The 18,127-nt window shown below is 50.8% G+C and overlaps 1 protein-coding gene across 2 annotated transcripts in view; it reads left to right on the top strand.

Annotated features, from left to right (window-relative positions):
• Nucleotides 1-18,127, top strand: part of TRIM29 (tripartite motif containing 29) — a 124,742-nt gene that overhangs the window by 52,016 nt on the left and 54,599 nt on the right. For both annotated transcript variants that reach the window (XM_075328554.1, XM_075328553.1), the window contains exon 4: nucleotides 15,687-15,873. In XM_075328554.1, the coding sequence (XP_075184669.1) occupies nucleotides 15,687-15,873 (187 nt within the window). The remainder of the gene's footprint in view (nucleotides 1-15,686; nucleotides 15,874-18,127) is intronic.

Genomic DNA, 18,127 nt, shown 5'->3' with positions numbered 1-18,127 from the left:
TTTTTTTTTTGCCAAAAAGCTACAAAAAAAGGACGTGAGCTTCGCCATATTTTTGTATGCTAGCCAGGTATAGCAGGCAGGTGCTGGAAGAGTTGGATACAGCGCCAGAAGATGGCGCTTCTATGAAAATGCCATTTTCTGAGGTGGCTGCAGACTGCAATTCGCAGCAGTGGGGCCCAGAAAGCTCAGGCCAACCGGTGGTGCGGATTCCAATCCCCAGCTGCCTAGTTGTACCTGGCTGGACACAAAAATGGGGCAAAGCCTACGTCATTTGTTTTCTAATTATTTCATGAAATTCATGAAATAATAAAAAAAGGGCTTCCCTTTATTTTTGGTTCCCAGCCGGGTACAAATAGGCAACTGGGGGTTGGGGGCAGCCGTACCTGCCTGCTGTACCTGGCTAGCATACAAAAATATGGCGAAGCCACATAATTTTTTCAGGGGGCAAAAAACTTCTGCATACAGTCCTGGATGGAGTATGCTGAGCCTTATAGTTCTGCAGCTGCTGTCTGTCTGTATGGAGAAGAGCAGACAGCAGCTGCAGAACTACAAGGCTCAGCATACTCCATCCAGGACTGTATGCAGAAGTTTTTTGCCCACCAAAAAAATGACGTGGGCTTCGCCATATTTTTGTATGCTAGCCAGGTACAGCTGGCAGCCACGGGCTGCCTCCAACCCCCAGTTGCCTATTTGTACCCGGCTGGGAACCAAAAATATAGGGAAGCCCGTTTTTTTTAATTATTTCACTTATTTCATGAAATAATTAAAAAACAAATGACGTGGGCTTCGCCCTATTTTTGTGTCCAGCCGGGTACAACTAGGCAGCTGGGGATTGGAATCCGCAGCACAGGTTAGCCCGAGGTTTGTGGGCGCCTCTGCTGCGGATTTCAGTCCGCAGCCGTCCCAGAAAATGGCGCTCTCATAGAAGCGCCATCATCTGGCGCTGTATCCAACTCTTCCAACAGCCCTGGAGCCGGGTGGCTTGTTGGGTAATCATGAGTTAATACTGGCTTTGTTTTACCAGCCAGTATTAAGCCAGAGATTCTTAATGTCAGGCACGTTTGACCCGGCCATTAAGAATCTCCAATAAAGGGTTAAAAAAAGACACCACACAGAGAAAAAATACTTTAATAGAAATAAATACACAGACACATTAGAGACTCCATCTTTATTACCCCTGTCAGCCCTCCACGATCCTGCTCTTCTGTCTTCTTTCTTTCTAGTGTAGTAGTAGTGACGATTGTAGTGAGGAAGGATGAGATTCACCAGCTCATCACTTGGGGCTGGGGAACCTCCATCCTAACTACAATGCTCACTACAATCGGGAAGCAGCGTGCAGCCTTCACTCCGTGAGTGATCACTGCTGGCTGCTAGCGGTAACGCTGACAGACGCGTTACCATAGCAACGGTGCTCTCGGAGCCGCGGTTAGCGGTGACGTCACCGCTAACTGCGTTGCTATGGCAACGGTGATCTCCGTTAATGACCGGCTGTGTCAGCCGGTCCCTAACGGAACGGGGAGTCGACCGTGTGCTAGAGCATGTCGCCGGTACACGGCGATACACATATGTGCACCGTGTACCGGAGAGATGCACTCGCAGGTCCTACATGACGTGTCATAGTCATGTGACCAGTCTGTAGCCAATGAGATAATAGCCACGTGACTGGTCACATGGCTATTTTGACGTCACGATAGGTCCTGCTTCTCTGCTGGCAGTGCAGGTCACCGGGAGGATTCAGCGATCATCGGATGGAATAGCGGCAGGAGACAGAGTGCAGAAGGGATCGCGAGGACCGGTAAGTGTTATGGCAATGTTTATTAACTGTTTGTGTACATTTATAATGCATTTTTATGTGTTTGTGATTGCCTCCCATTATAGCCTATTGGTTCTAGTTCGGTTCGTCGAACGTTCGACGAGCCGAACTCGAGCCAGACCCCCCGTTCGGCGAACCGCCTCGAGCCGAACCGCGACCGGTTCGCTCATCTCTAGTATTGACATAAAATACGTACGTGTGCTGTCCGTTTTTAAAGGCCGGCATTCTTACCCAATTAACGATTGTAATCAAATCATTCATCATGAGATCCTGGTGTTGTTGTTTGCTTTCAAATGACCTGATAGATTGGAAACAAGTGTTGCAGATTTTGTGATGAAAAACGGACACGGACAATACGTGCTGGACACGGACATACTCCGTGTGCGGTCTGTGCAGGCACGGACCCATAGACTAAAGCGGGTCCGTGCCTGCGTGCTGCCGGCCAAAAACGGACATGTCGTCCGTGTAGAAAAGTGCACACACGTACTTACCACACGGACACATGTTCCGTGTGATTTTACGTGTGTGTGCCATCTACCATTGAATAACATGGGTCTCCGTGTCTCCGGTACGTGCAAATACGTACCGCGCACGTACAAAAAAAACGGATGTGTGTTGCGGGTCTAATCTAGATTTAAAAAAGTAGCATATAACCAACAAATATAAAGTTAAGAAATAACAGATAAAAACAAAAAACAAAACAGCAGGGATCGGTTGGAAAGGAACACTGTACATATGATAAAGAATGTTAAGGTAAAGATGTGGCCATAATAGCACTGTTATACAGATTCAATAGATACTTTCAGCGTAGTCATCCACATCCTGGTTGTTTAAAGGGAACCTAACAGATCCCCCAAGCCCTCCAATCCACTAACACTTGTATATTGCTTGCTAAATACCCGGCCTAAACACCCTACCCTGCCTAAATACCATGCCTGAATACCCTACCCTGCCTACATACTCAGCCTTAACACCCTAACTAAATAGCCTGCCTAATCACTCTACCTAAATACCCTGCCTAAATACTCTACCCTGCCTAAATACCCTGCCTAAACTCCCTACCTAAACACCCTACCTAAATACCGTGCCTAAATACCTTGCCTAAATACTCTACCCTACCTAAATACCCTGCCTAAACACCCTACCTAAACACCCTACCTAAATACCGTGCCTAAATACCTTGCCTAAATACTCTACCCTGCCTAAATACCCTGCCTAAACATCCTACCTAAATACCCTGCCTAAACACTCTACCTAAATACCTTGCCTAAATACTCTACCCTGCCTAAATACCCTGCATAAACACCCTATCTAAATACCCTGCCTAACCAAGCTTCAGAAGCGCACTGCACACGTCCAAAAGTGGAGAAGGTGGCTCACGTCCATTTAGGAGTTGATGATCAGCAGCTGAAACACATCTTCATCCCTTCTGTACATGTTGAGTGGATGCAAAGGTTGGCAGAGAGCGTGCAATGACACTGGCTTTTGCAAAACATGTTATCATGCCCACAGGGGCATGATAACATGTTGAGAGGGATGACTAGTCTGAAGAAACAAACGCCCCATTGACTAGTCAAAAGCCTAATTTGTGTCAAACTCTATGAAGGGTATTTACTAATCAATACACAAGTGTTGGTGGGTTGGAAGTCTTTGGGGACCAGCCAGGTTTCCTTTAATCCACACTTGAATTTTGGGTTCAGTAAGCTATCGAGGCATTGATAAGGGACTGTAGCTCTGGTCTTCGGCTCTGCTCCAGCCTTTCTGTCTGCTTCTGTTGTCTGCATGTTTCTCATTTCTTTAAGTTTGTTCTAGTGGCATTCTAACCACATACAGCGCTTGCACAAAGTCATCTCCATGTGGCTTTTAGTAAAATGTTGCTGATGGTGGCAGATTTGTCTCCTGGTGGTCTTTAGTAAAATGGTGCCAGTGGAGGAGCATGTGCAAATTCATCTCCTGTTGGTCTGTAGTGTTGCATGCACAGATTGAGTTTTCAGCTTGTCATTGAGCTCAGTTCGGATTCTGTGCATGCGCCACAATGGTACCATTTTACTGAAGACTGCCAGGAGATATATCTGTGCATGCACCACCAACGGTGAGGATAGCGCAGGCATAAACTTTAAAAAAGGAGGCACATACGGACACCAGAGGCAGTGGAAGGGCCTAGGCAGAGCCGAAGACTCTGCCCACAGTCCCGCCCTAATGCACCAAAAGCTTATTGCACCCAAAATCTATAACTGTAGATTAAAGACAACAGGGTTGCTGATATCTTCACTATAGAAATCTATTGCATCTGTATAACTGTGCCACGATGGCCATTCCTTTACTTTAACATACATAAACATGATGATAGCTTCTCTTTAAGCGATACATTAGTCACATATAAAGAAAGCCACGGACCCACTTGGGGGGAGGGGCGACATGACCAAGGGGGAGGTAGGGAGTGATGGGTTAATAGGGACAGTGGTATATGCCTAATATGGCTTTGGGGGATGGTTTTAGCCGGGGAGGAAGAGGAGGAGCAGGGAAAGGGTTAGCTGGGAGAGGAAGGAGTTACCTCCTCTTCTGTTTCCGGACGCCGAACGATCTGCACGTGCACCTCCATGGCAGATCTTCAGGAGCTCCAGCGTCTGATTCAGGCAGCGGTCGCAGCGCACGGGCCCCTGGCAGTGCAGACCCACATCAGGGCTGCCGGGGTTAACCCGTCGGCGCTTGCCCCTCGTCCCCCCAGCAGCGGCGGGCGCCAGTCGCGGCCCCCCCGCAGGTATTCCCCGGGCGCGGGGGGGGGCGAGGAGGAGATGTAAGAGCCCCTCCAGGGACCCTCCGCAGAGTGCAGCGCAGCAGCAGCGTCTGGCTGCTGCAGAGGCCGGCGGGAGGAATCTTCGTTCCAGCCGCGGCGGTCGGGAGGTGGGAGTGGCCAGCACGGGGCCTGCTTCCGGTCCCGGCCTCCGGGCTGGAGTTACTGAGACTGCAGCGGCTCCAGGCCGGGAGCGCGCTCGGCGCAGGAGAGAGGCCAGCAGATCCCCCTGCAGTCGGCGGGGGGACCGCGGGGCTGCACGTGGCGGTAGGTCCGGCGCCGGGGGGGGGTCTGCGGTGCCTGACCCCGGTGCGGCTGAGAGAAGGAGTGACGGCGGGAGCCCTGCGGCAACCGCCGGGTCACTCAGTACCGCTGTGCAGCCCCCGGATGTGGCAGTCTCCCGTGGGAGCGGGAGGACTCGGCGGATGGAGGCCTGCAATAGCCCAGGAGGGCCAGAGGCGACGACGGCTGAGATCCGGAGCCGGGCGTCTGGTCGTCCGCGCCCAGAGGCCCCTTGCAGTCGGCAGGGGGGCGGGCGCAAGAGGTCGAGGCCCGGGGTGCCGGCGCGGGGGACAGGACGGTCTCCTGGGTTGTCACCCCGGGGCAAGAGATGGAGCGGGGATGACTCTGCCCACGCGGCGGCCCTGTCTGGCGGCCGTGGTGGGGGGGGTGCTGCGGCGGCGCCCCCCGGATGTCGGATGGAAGATGAGGCCAGCGGCGAGGAGGGGGAAGAGGCTTTCGGTTCGGAGGAGTCGGATGGACGACAGACGGAGGACAGCGAGGCGGCGGTCTCGGGAAACGCCGAGCGGCGGTCGGGTGAGACGGCCGCGGAGGCGGCAGGGGCTGCGCTGGCGGGGGGCTTCGGGGGGGGGGCGGCTGCGGCTACGGCAGCGCCCGCTGGTTTCGCAGTGTGGAGTCAATTGTTGGGGCTGTTGCAGGGGCTGGCGGCGGCTTCGGGAGCGGGGGGGGAGGGGGCCCAGGCGCCGGTGGCGGCGTGGGTGGGTGCAGCCGGTTTAGGGGCCTCGGCGGCGACGGGGGGTGACGGAGCGGGTGCGAGTAGAGGGGGGGGCGAAGGGGGGAGTGAGACGGGGGGGGGAAAGGAGAAGGAAAAGGAGAAGGAAAAGGAGAAGGAAAAGGAGAAGGAGGATGAGGTGGTGCGCTTAGATGATAGGGCTAAAAGCGAAGTTTATGTTTGTTTTGAGGGCCCGCTGGGGGCCCATTTAAAGAAGGAGGTGCGGGAAAAAATTTGGAAAGGGGAATATGTGGAGATATTTTCTCTGCTTCCCCTGGAGAAATTTAATTTGGATAGGGTTAAGCCGAGTGATTCCAAAAAGGAGAAGGACGAGGAGGAAAAGCGCCGTTATAGGCTTATTCCTCGGACTTTTGCCAACTGGCTGCAGGCATTTGCGATTTTGGCGAGCGTGGTCGGGGAGAAGGAGCCGGAGCATTGTTCGGCTTTGTTCGGCTACATGGATGCGATAGGGGAGGCTTATCGAGTTTATGGCGGACTGGCGTGGCTGCGCTACGACGAGCAATTTCGGCAGCGGAAGGCATTGCGGCCAGATATGCGTTGGGACCATAAGGATATTTCCTTATGGATGCGATTGATGTCGGCACCGGCTCAGCCCTTTCGGGGGGGCGCCGGGGGTTCGGGGGGGGCCGGGCCCCCGGCAAGTTTCAAGAAAGGTTTGTGTTGGCAGTACAATGAAGGGCAGTGCAGGTTTGGAGCGGCGTGCCGTTTTAAGCATGAATGCTCCGGATGTGGGGGGGGACATAGCTTGTCCAAATGTTTTAAAAAAGGAAAAGGAAAGGCTGGTGATGGGGCTGGTAAGAGGGACGACGCCGGTGATGGTAGAAGTGATGGTTCCGTTTTTAAATAGGTATCCGGACAAGGAGGCGGCGGCGTTGTTAAGTTCTGGTTTTTCGGATGGTTTTCATATTCCGTCGGTTGTTAATGCATCGGTTCCGCCGTATCGTAATTTGCGTTCCGCTCGGGATCACCCGGAAGTGGTGGATGAGAAGCTGGAAAGGGAGGTGGCTTTGGGCAGGATGGGCGGCCCTTATGTCGCCCCGCCGTGCGGGAATTTGGTGGTGTCACCGTTGGGGGTGGTACCAAAGAAGGAGCGGAATAAATTTCGGCTGATTCATCATTTGTCTTACCCGGAAGGGTTATCGGTGAATGATGGCATTGCGCCGGAGTTGTCGGCGGTATATTATGTGTCGTTCGATAAGGCGTTGGACCTGGTTAGGGCGGCGGGGCGGGGTGCATTGATGGCAAAGGCGGATGTGGAAGCAGCGTTTCGGTTGTTACCGGTTCATCCAGATAGTCAGCATTTGTTGGGTTGCTGGTGGGATGGCAGTTATTATGTTGATCGTTGTTTGCCAATGGGCTGTTCCATTTCGTGTTCGTACTTTGAGGCATTTAGTTCGTTTGTTGAGTGGGTGGTTCGGGACGTGTCCGGGCTTACGTCCATCATTCATTACTTGGATGATTTCCTGTGTGTCGGGCCGGCGGGTTCGATGGTTTGTGCGGGTTTGCTGTTTGCGTTGCAAAAAGTTGCGGCCAGTTTCGGGATTCCTTTGGCGCCGGATAAGACGGAAGGCCCGGCGCCGGTGATGTGTTTTCTGGGAATTGAAATTGACACCATTGCTATGGAATGCAGGTTGCCGGCGGAGAAGGTCCGTGATTTGAGGTCCGCAGTGTCAGGGGTGAAAGCGGCGAAGAAGGTGCGGCTTAAGGCGGTGCAGTCTTTGCTTGGAAAATTGAATTTTGCTTGCAGAATTGTGCCAATGGGGAGAGTGTTTGCGAGGCGTTTGGCGACGGCGACGGCCGGGGTACGGTTGCCGGCGCATTTTGTGCGGATCACAAAGGCGATCAGGGACGATTTGGAAGTATGGGATCAATTTTTGCAGCATTTCAACGGCCGGACGCTGGTGATGGAGAGGGTGGCGTCTAACGGGGCGTTGCAGCTGTTTACGGATGCGGCGGGGTCGGCCGGGTTTGGGGCTGTCTTCAGAGGTCATTGGTGTGTCGGGCAGTGGCCACAGGCGTGGCGGGAGAGCGGCTTGGTTAGGAATTTGGCTCTGTTAGAGCTATTCCCCATTGTAGTGGCAGTGGAGCTATGGGGGTCGCACTTTGCCGGAAGGAAAGTGTGTTTTCATTGTGATAACCAGGCGGTGGTGCACGCGATTAACAACTTGTCTGCTAAGTCGGAGCCGGTGGTGGTGTATTTGCGGCATTTAGTGTTGAGATGTCTGCAGTTGAATGTGCAGGTAGTGGCAAGGCACGTTCCGGGTGTTGACAACGAGGTGGCTGATGCTTTGTCTCGTTTTCAGTTCAGCAGGTTTCGGGCGCTGTTGCCGTGGGCGGACGAAGTTGGAGTGGAGTGCCCCGAGGATTTGTGGCATCTGGTGAGGCGGTGATCTCAGACTTGATTCGGAACTCGGTGACCGAGGTGACTTGGTGCCGGTATGCTAAGGTGTGGGCTGAATGGGAGGAGTTGTTGCGTCTGATGTTTGGTGGGGAAAGCGTGGATTACTTGGTGGCTTTGTTGTCATTGGTGGGTACGGATTTTTCAGCCGGGCGATCGGCATCGGCTGTGGCACATCGGGTGTCGGCAGTGGCATTTTGGTTAAAAATGAGAGGGGAGCGTGATGTTTCACAGGATTTTCGGGTTCGTCAGGCTTTGCGGGGCTTTCGCCGTGGCGTACGGGAGAGGGACAAGAGGCGCCCTGTATCGTTTGGTTTGTTGAGACGGATGGTGGGTGGCCTGAGCGGCATTTGTGAGTCTGTGTACGAGACGGTTCTATTTACAACGGCTTTCGGTCTCGCTTTTTATGGGGCGTTCCGGATAGGCGAGCTGGTGAGCCCGTCCAGGGTGACGGGTGGTGGTTTGATGTTTGAGGACGTGCAAGTGAGCAGTAGTCAGGTGGAGTGCCGGATTCGCCGGTCAAAAATGGATCAGCTGGGCCGTGGTAGATTGGTGGTGTTATATGCGGTTCCAGGAGAGGAATTGTGCCCTGTGCGTTTAGTCGAGAGATTTTTGGCCGTGAGGGGAGGCTTACCTGGCCCGTTGTTGCGGCATTTGAATGGGTCGTTTTTGTCGAGGTTTCAGTTTGTGGCGGTGCTGCGGCTAAGTCTACGTAACGCGGGGGAGCGCCCGGAGGAATTCGGGTCGCATTCATTCCGAATTGGTGCAGCAACGGAGGCAGCCCGTTGGGGGCTTGGAGATGAGGTGGTAAAGCGTATTGGTAGATGGGAATCTTCTTGTTTTCGGCGGTATGTGAGACCGCAGTTGTTGTAGCATCATGGGACTTTGGTTACGTGCGGAAGGTTTGAGGCAAGGGGTGTTTTTTGATGTGTTGGTGGTTGTGCTGTTATTGGTTTTGATATTTTCGTTTTGTTTTATTTGTTATAGGGAAGTGCCTGATCTGGATCTTGGGGCACTCCTTCGTATTTTGGGGTGCCCGTCGGGCGGAGGTCCGCCCGAATGGTCGACAGCTGGGTTTGGATCGTGCGCAGGCGACTGTTCGATGGATCGGAGTTCGGGGCATGGAGTGGGGCAGGGTGGTCCCGGAATTTCGTTTCCATTGTAAAGTTGAGCGGCCCCCGGATGTGCTGGTATTGCATGTGGGGGGTAATGATCTTGGTGCCAGGGCGTCGCGGGATTTGATCCGAGACATAAAGATTGATTTACTGCAGTTGTGGAAGCGGTATCCTGGTTTGCTGGTCGTATGGTCTGACATAGTGACCAGGTTGGCATGGAGAGGGGCTCGGTCGGTGGAGAAGGTTAATAAGGCCAGGGCCCAGGTGAATAGGGTAGTGGCTAGGTTTGTGACCAGGAATGGTGGGATTGTGGTACGGCACAGGGATTTGGAGCCGGCTGATTGGCGATTTCGGAGGGGTGATGGTGTGCACCTCAACGAGGTCGGTCTGGATTTATGGGCGTTGGGTCTGCAGGATGGTGTGGAGCGTGCTTTTGGTGTGTGGCGGGTCCAGGCCACGTAAGGTGTCACGTGGTCTGTCCTGTGGCGGTGGGGGTAGGTCTGGTCCAGAGGTTTGGAAGTGATTGGTGGCTGGACCGGGAGTCATTGTCTTGGTATGGTGGCTCTCGGTTTCCGGGATGTGGCAGGCACGGGGTTCTGCCAAAGTGTGGGGGTCAATCCGTGGGTGATTGGCACCTCGTCTCTGGGTCGGTGTGTTGCGGCCGGGGACAGGGGGAGTAGTAGTAGTGGACTGGGCCTACCCCGGGGGGTATTGTAAATGTTATTGTCTATTGTTACCGTTATGTGGTTGTTTTGGGTCGCCCGTTGGACGGCGTCCCTAAGGTACTAGTCTGTAAAACAATAGGCAATAAAAAGGCTGCTGTGGCCATTTGAACCAAGTCGCATGCAGTCCGTGTGTTTAATTTTAGAGGATAAGGGGGTTTGGTTACACAGACATCATGACCGGAGAATCCTCCCTCAGCTGGTCAAGAAAGCCACGGACCCACTTGGGGGGAGGGGCGACATGACCAAGGGGGAGGTAGGGAGTGATGGGTTAATAGGGACAGTGGTATATGCCTAATATGGCTTTGGGGGATGGTTTTAGCCGGGGAGGAAGAGGAGGAGCAGGGAAAGGGTTAGCTGGGAGAGGAAGGAGTTACCTCCTCTTCTGTTTCCGGACGCCGAACGATCCCCGCCCACCCTCCCTTTGTGTTGTCATGTGGGAGATGTTTTTGGGTAGTTGGGATACCTTTTGTCACAGTAGCGGTGGGGGTAGGTCTGGTCCAGAGGTTTGGAAGTGATTGGTGGCTGGACCGGGAGTCATTGTCTTGGTATGGTGGCTCTCGGTTTCCGGGATGTGGCAGGCACGGGGTTCTGCCAAAGTGTGGGGGTCAATCCGTGGGTGATTGGCACCTCGTCTCTGGGTCGGTGTGTTGCGGCCGGGGACAGGGGGAGTAGTAGTAGTGGACTGGGCCTACCCCGGGGGGTATTGTAAATGTTATTGTCTATTGTTACCGTTATGTGGTTGTTTTGGGTCGCCCGTTGGACGGCGTCCCTAAGGTACTAGTCTGTAAAACAATAGGCAATAAAAAGGCTGCTGTGGCCATTTGAACCAAGTCGCATGCAGTCCGTGTGTTTAATTTTAGAGGATAAGGGGGTTTGGTTACACAGACATCATGACCGGAGAATCCTCCCTCAGCTGGTCATGGTCCAAACATCCTCCCAATGTACAAAGAATAGAATACAGAACCAAGAAAGTACTAAACACCAAAATGACAAGTGCACGTATCAATAAACATAAAGTACAACCCAAAAGAGTTATTTTTGTTGTTTTCTGAGTTTTCCCACCTTTATGTATGTTTGTTGTGTACAACTGTTTATGAAACTCTAAACTCTATTCCTATTCTATCATGATTGGTGTCGCAGATCTAATCAGTTGCATGTTTTCGGTGCTTTTCAGGGACTTTGATATTGATAGCAATGCCTCTAGGGGAATATATCTGCATGTTACAGCATGGTATGATTTCATGAGAATCTGTGAGAAGACACCTTTTTGCAGAATTATATACAACATAGTCCTTTAGAATTCTATAGATTCAGGAGCTATGTGCATTGAGCCTTACTAATGTTCTGCAAAACAATTGTTTCTTTCCTTTATTCATTTTCAACCCGACACACAGGTTTTAATTGCTCTTACTAAGCAGATTTTGTCATCTTAATGTGGTGTTCTTCTCCTATCAGATAGGTATAATGGGAAAGTACTTGTAATAACAAGACACTCACCAATTTATTATTTATTAAAATTGTGCAAAGTTGATAATTACATATTTGTTCTTGATTGTTTACTGCTCATTACATATGAGACTGTACATCTGCAGTCTAGCAGCAGAACATGCCCGATGCATATTTACGGTATAGTGTGCTTGTGGATGTAGCATGGCACGGGATGATAGTCATGGGCAAGGTCTACATCTTTTGATACCCCAGCACGCTACATTAAAGATGGGGTCGTGGTTGGTTGTGTGAACTTGTGTGAGGGTCTTACACCCGTATAGGCCACATGCTGCTGTTGATGGCTGGCCAAAAGCAAATATTAACTCATTCACTGAGGGAGACCACAAGTTCTCAAAATACAGTCTTTTCTTAACCTAAATTTGACGACAACTATATTCTTGAACTCTTTATTATCAACAAAGAGTCCCATGTCTTTTACCACCAGCTAAGGATAATAGCACAGTTTGTGAAAGTCATCTTTTCCTCCCGCGCTTCTGCGTCTGGTTCTCCTCGTAAATGAGATGGGTTGCCCAAATGGCCTGGACTAGTGCCATAGTCTACTGACACCTCATAGACTGCTGCCTGATACACTCTCTTCGTCCCATGTACTAGTCCGTCCTGGCCTGTTACTGTAAGAGCTAAAAACTGCTAGGGGCCAAACTGCTGAGCATCCTAGTTAAGGATCTGTGGCACCCCTGAGGCTTCCGTCACCACAGAGGTACTGCATCTCAGCCAGAGGTGTGGTATCCCATCCCGGGTAAGAAGGGGGTCATCTATCGGTTCACAGACAAAACCCTACACACACCAATTGCTAGGACACACACACCGGGTCAGGGTTTAGGGCAGGACACCATCAATGCTGAGAATAGCGGCCAGCATACCTGGTTAAGGGTCCTTAAGTCACATTCGATGGCCTGAGAGGGGGGTGGAGCTCACCAAGGCGGAGTGTAGGAGGAGTCAGGAGGGTAGAGAGGGTAACCAGTAAGTTCAAGCTCAGTCAGTCAGAAGGAGTCGAGGAGTGTGTGAGGTGGGCTGTCAGGAAAGGACAGCGGACAGAAAGACCTTAGTAGAAGGAGATTCCTGGTGGAGATCCTGGGGTCTTGCTAGGCCCAGGTGACACCGATAGAAGGGATTCCAGGGTGCCACGGAAGTACGAATGTCCTGTGGATCTGTTCCACTAGAAATACCGGGTGGAGGGATCCGGCTGCAACACAGGGACGGTCCCTAGGCTGAAAGAAGGAAGACATTACTTTTAGTGAAACCGACGGCCCGGGAGATTGCTGCAGGCACCCGAGGAGACAGCCTGCCACAGATCACCTGCAAGGAGAAGCATTAGAAGACTTAAGGTCCAGTCACATTAAGCAACTTACCAGCGATCCCAACAACGATAGGGATCGCTGGTAAGTTGCTAGGAGGTTGCTGGTGAGATGTCACACTGCGACGCTCCAGCGATCCCACCAGCAACCTGACCTGGCAGGTATCGCTGGAGCGTGGCTACACGAGTTGCTGGTGAGCTCACCAGCAACAAGTGACAAGCCCCCAGCGCCACGTGGAAGATGCTGCGCTTGGTAACTAAGGTAAATATCGGGTAACCAACCCGATATTTACCTTGGTTACCACCGCACGGAGCTACACGTGCAGAGAGCAGGGAGCAGCGCACACTGAGCGCTGGCTCCCTGCTCTCCTAGTTACAGCACACATCGGGTTAATTACCCGATGTGTGCTGCAGCTACACGTGCAGAGAGCAGGGAGCAGCGCACACTGAGCGCTGGCTCCCTGCTCTCCTAGTTACAGCACACATCGGGTTAATTACCCGATGTGTGCTGCAGCTACACGTGCAGAGAGCAGGGAGCAGCGCACACTGAGCGCTGGCTCCCTGCTCTCCTAGTTACAGCACACATCGGGTTAATTACCCGATGTGTGCTGCAGCTACACGTGCAGAGAGCAGGGAGCAGCGCACACTGAGCGCTGGCTCCCTGCTCTCCTAGCTACAGCACACATCGGGTTAATTAACCCGATGTGTCCTGCAGCTACATGTGCACAGAGCAGGAGCCGGCACAGACAGTGAGAGCGGCGGAGGCTGGTAACAAAGGTAAATATCGGGTAACCAAGGACAGGGCTTCTTGGTTACCCGATGTTTACTGTGGTTACCAGCCTCCGCAGAAGCCGGCTCCTGCTGCCTGCACATTTAGTTGTTGCTGTCTCGCTGTCACACACAGCGATCTGTGCTTCACAGCGGGACAGCAACAACTAAAAAATGGCCCAGGACATTCAGCAACAACCAACGACCTCACAGCAGGGGCCAGGTTGTTGCTGGATGTCACACACAGCAACATCGCTAGCAACGTCACAAAAGTTGTTCGTTAGCAGCGATGTTGCTAGCGATGTTGCTTAGTGTGACGGGGCCTTTAGGTCAGCCACCCTTTGGACAGGCTCGGTGGAGGAGGCGCAGGACAGCCTAGTGCAGTTCGGTGCTAGCGAGACTGCCAGACAGGATACATTGAGGGGTGCGTCGGTACTGACCCTTGAACTATTCGGGATCGGCGGAGGCCCAAGACGGCGGATCCTGGCATACCGTGGGTAACCGGTCAGCTGCAATGTTGAAACCTAAAAGTGAGTAAACATCTTAACTGCAAGCACCGTGTCGTTTGCTTTGTCCTGCACCTCATCAACAAACACCATAGACTTTTCCAAAGGTTGCCCCGGGGTACCCGCTCCACCTGTGGGGAGCAAGAAACACCTCAGCTGCCACAACATGAGTCCCGGAGGTCCCTTCCAGCAGCTGCGGCTCCATAGCCACGCAATTCCACAGGTGGCGTCACGAATTTCAATAAACTGCAACTCCCATCATCATCTCCCCCCCATCAGTCGGGCCCCGCCACCGCTGACCCCCCCGGACTAGCCCGGCCCGACACCGAGTCACCTAAGGCCCTGGGGCGGGCGAGTCAGATACATCTCATTTGGTCACTCGTTCTCTTGGTCAGTCCACTGACCCCACTATGTTAGCTCATTCTGTGCTCCTGTCACCTCTTTCTCACTCTATATAGCAGATAATGCTATCTCTAGCTTCAGTGTCCTCTAGCCGCATGGACACCCACGTCATTCAGCCTTGTCAGCTAACCAAATCTTAGGTCTGCTCTAGTCAAACACTGGGCCCTATCTGATGTTCCTAACAGGAAACAGTCACTGTCCCTATCGTCTAGCTCCTCCCACTATGGGCTAGTCCTAACTATTAACTGTTGCTGACCCTACAGTCAGTATAAACACATCCCAACACTATAACACAATACAACACTGCTACACATCACAATTTACATTACATACAATATCATCACACAAGACATAATCCACATTACACAATCATAACACGATTGAAGTCTTCGGGAAGGGGGGGAGCATGACAACATGTGGTCCTCTTTTCATGAGAACTGCACTTAATCTGGCCAGAGCGATGGTGCATTCTGTTAGCTACTAATCTCATCAGGCTGCTGCGCTCCGATGCTGCACAGGCACAGCTGTCTCTTATAGCAGCACAGGAGAATGTACAGTTTACGCTAGTAACACAACAATGCTGCTAGACCGGACTGTCAATTGAGAAGGAACACCTCTCCTAACAGGATGTCTCACTTTTATTCTTACTACTGTACATTGTTTTAATGGAATTTCAATGTTGCCTTAAAGGGGCTTTTCCAGTATCATAACTAACATTGATGACCTATTCTTAAAATAGATTATCAATATCAGATTGGCGGCGTTCCGAAACAAGTCACCCGCACTGTTCAGCTGGATAGATGTACATTGTGGAGCAGCACAGCTCCTTTAGCTATGTCCTATAGATTAGCTTCTATGGAAGTGAATAGGATCTAAGTTGCAGTACCTGGGAATGACCACTATACCGTGCAAGGAGCTGTTCCAGTTCTGTACACTTTTTACATCCTATCACCACTGGAGCTGATAAAAGCTGATCATGAAAAGTGCCAAGGGTCTGTCCCCCTCTGAGCAGATATTTGACTTTTCCTAAACTTCGTTCATCAATATCACAGTCCTGGACAATCCCTTTAAGTAAGTATCAATGGAAATCTTCAAGCGGAAACTGGATAAACATATAGCTGGGATGATTTAGGAAAACCTGCACTTACAGGGGATTGGACCCGATGGCCCTTGAGGTCCCTTCTAACTCTACCATTCTATGATTCTATGAAATATCAGTTAGTTTGCAGACATGCTACTAAGGTCAATGAATGTCTACTTTTGTATATAACCTCCACTATACAGCATTTTATATTGCTCATCTCATGTGACACATACTTTTTTTTATAGGAATTTCAAATGGTTATTAGAAATGCTCCTCCGATCCCACCACTGCCTACTTACACTGTGACACTAGAGCCAGAAAGGCTGACCCAAGCGATGGGGGCCTTAAAAGAAGAACTGGTTGCATGCGGCAAGAAGAATGTGGAAAAATACAGTAAAATGGAGGCTAATCGCAATCTGGTTGACAAGAACGGTAAGATTTATCTATTAATGATGGAGTCACATAAAATCTAATTTAGAAGAATTACGGTAGTGGTGCAGCCATTTCCTGACCATTATGACGGTTGTAGGCTTCTTCCCTTCCATGACCAGCGCTATTGTGTTTATTTGCACTGCTGTTTGCATCTCCTCTATGACATGTCTCATTCTGCTTTCAGATACTGTGGTAAAGCTTTAAAGGGAATCCGTCACCAGGATTTTGCTATGTAATTTGACTGTTGCATGGTATAGGCACAGAGACCCTGATTCCATTGATTTATCAGTTACTCGGCTGCTTGCTGTAGTTTTGACAGAATTACTGATTTCTCTCCTGCAGATCTACCAGTGTTCTAAATGCTGAGCTGTGTATAACCCCGCCCACACCACTAATTAGCAACTTTCTGTGTACATTTGGGCAGAAAGTATCACACTAGGTACGAAGAAGTACCAAGCGAACGGTGAAAGGGAAGGGGAACCCTGCATCTAGGGAAGGGGGAGATGGTGACCCTTGACCAAACCTACCGCTGGTCCCTGGGGTCCCACACCACCCTAGATAGATTCCTCACCTATGCGCTGAGCTGGATACCTGACCCTAAGTATCCCTAGTGCTGGATCCTAAATATGGAATGGGTGGGATGAGCTCTACGTCAACCCCACTAAACACTACAGAAGACACAAAGAGGACACATGGGAAAATGCATAAACTACTTATCCACAGATGAGTCAGGTAGAGGTTCAGCAAAGTAACAGCAACAATACCACAGAGGAGAGCAAGCCAGCTGCTTGCAACCAGAGCTTCAATGAACTAAATAATATCACCAGTTCAAGTCCAAGGAAGATGGGAGTATTTAAGCACAAATAGAATACTGATAATTATATCAAAATTAGGACATCAATATACAAAAGAGGGGGGGCATTCCCTCATACCCCTCAGGCTTGTTAAGTATCGCTTACACATTTCGAATGTGTTGTCCTTACTCATAGCATGTGTACACATAGATCGCCATTGCTTTTATAATGACTAGTCTAGTATAATTATATCAGTATTATGATAATTATAATAATCAGCAGCTGGATGGAGGGACAGCTCTGCTGGATCCTAAAAGGGAAGAGATGAAAACCCAGCAGGAAAGCTACCTAGTACAATGTATACCAACAGCAGGAATAATAGAAGGTCAAGGAGCATTTTGAGCAGCCAAACACAGTGCCAGTGCCAGAAATCACATGACTGTCTGTCACCTGTGACACACCCGAGACAGAAAGCTGCCAATGGGAGGTGGAGGCGGGGTTCAACTGAGTAGCAGGACTACACGGCATGAGACAATTAGTCCACTAGTGATAATTTCCTGCTGAATAAACACTGATTTTATTGAAACTACACCAATCAGCCAAGTAAGAGACACATTGATGAAATCAGGGTCTGTTTCCCTACATTATGCTGCCCTTGGATTATATAGCAAAAACATGCTGAGGATCCCCTTTAGGCCCTGTGCGCACTGGAAAATGGAATTTTCTTAATAAAATTCCGCAGGGTCTGAACGATTACCGCACCCGCGGTAAAAAAAACGCGGCAAACCGCACCCGAAAACCGCATGTGGTTTGCTGCGGTTTTACCGCGGTATTGTTTGCGGTATTGCCGCGGTTTTGCCGTGTGGCGGTTGGTACAAGTGTTTTAATGCATTCAATGCAATAAAGCACATTGAAAAAGATAAGAAAAAAAAAAAGTAATTTCCTTCTGCGATAGATAGTAGATAGATAGATAAATAGATAAATAGACAGAAGAATAGATAGATAGAGGGATAGATAGAGGACAGATCAATCAACAATCGACACGCTGCATTCCTCCCGGCGGTAGTGTGTTCACATTACCGGCCGTGGGAAATGACCTGTAATTACCCCTGTAGGCTCGTTGCGAGGCTGCATTCTGTACAGTGTCAGTCGCGGCGGGATGCAAGCATCGCAGGACGTGGATTACGTCGGAGCTGTGTGTTGGGGGGGTTAATAAAGGGGTGAAACAGGGGCTTTTTTGTGTTTTATTTAAAATAAAGGATTTTTCGGTGTGTTTATTCAGTTTACTTATGGGTTGATCATGTCAGCTGTCTTATAGACGCTGCCATGATCAAGCCTGGACTTAGTGGCGGCGATGTGCTGCCATTAACTCATTATTACCCTGATTACCACTGCATCACGGCAATCTGGAAGAGCCGGGGGCACTCCGATACTGCCGCATAATGGATGCAACAGTCCCG

This window comes from Anomaloglossus baeobatrachus, chromosome 11, assembly GCF_048569485.1.
Source record: "Anomaloglossus baeobatrachus isolate aAnoBae1 chromosome 11, aAnoBae1.hap1, whole genome shotgun sequence".
NCBI classification, from domain to species: Eukaryota; Metazoa; Chordata; class Amphibia; order Anura; family Aromobatidae; genus Anomaloglossus; species Anomaloglossus baeobatrachus.
This window is presented reverse-complemented; position numbering and strand designations above follow the sequence as displayed.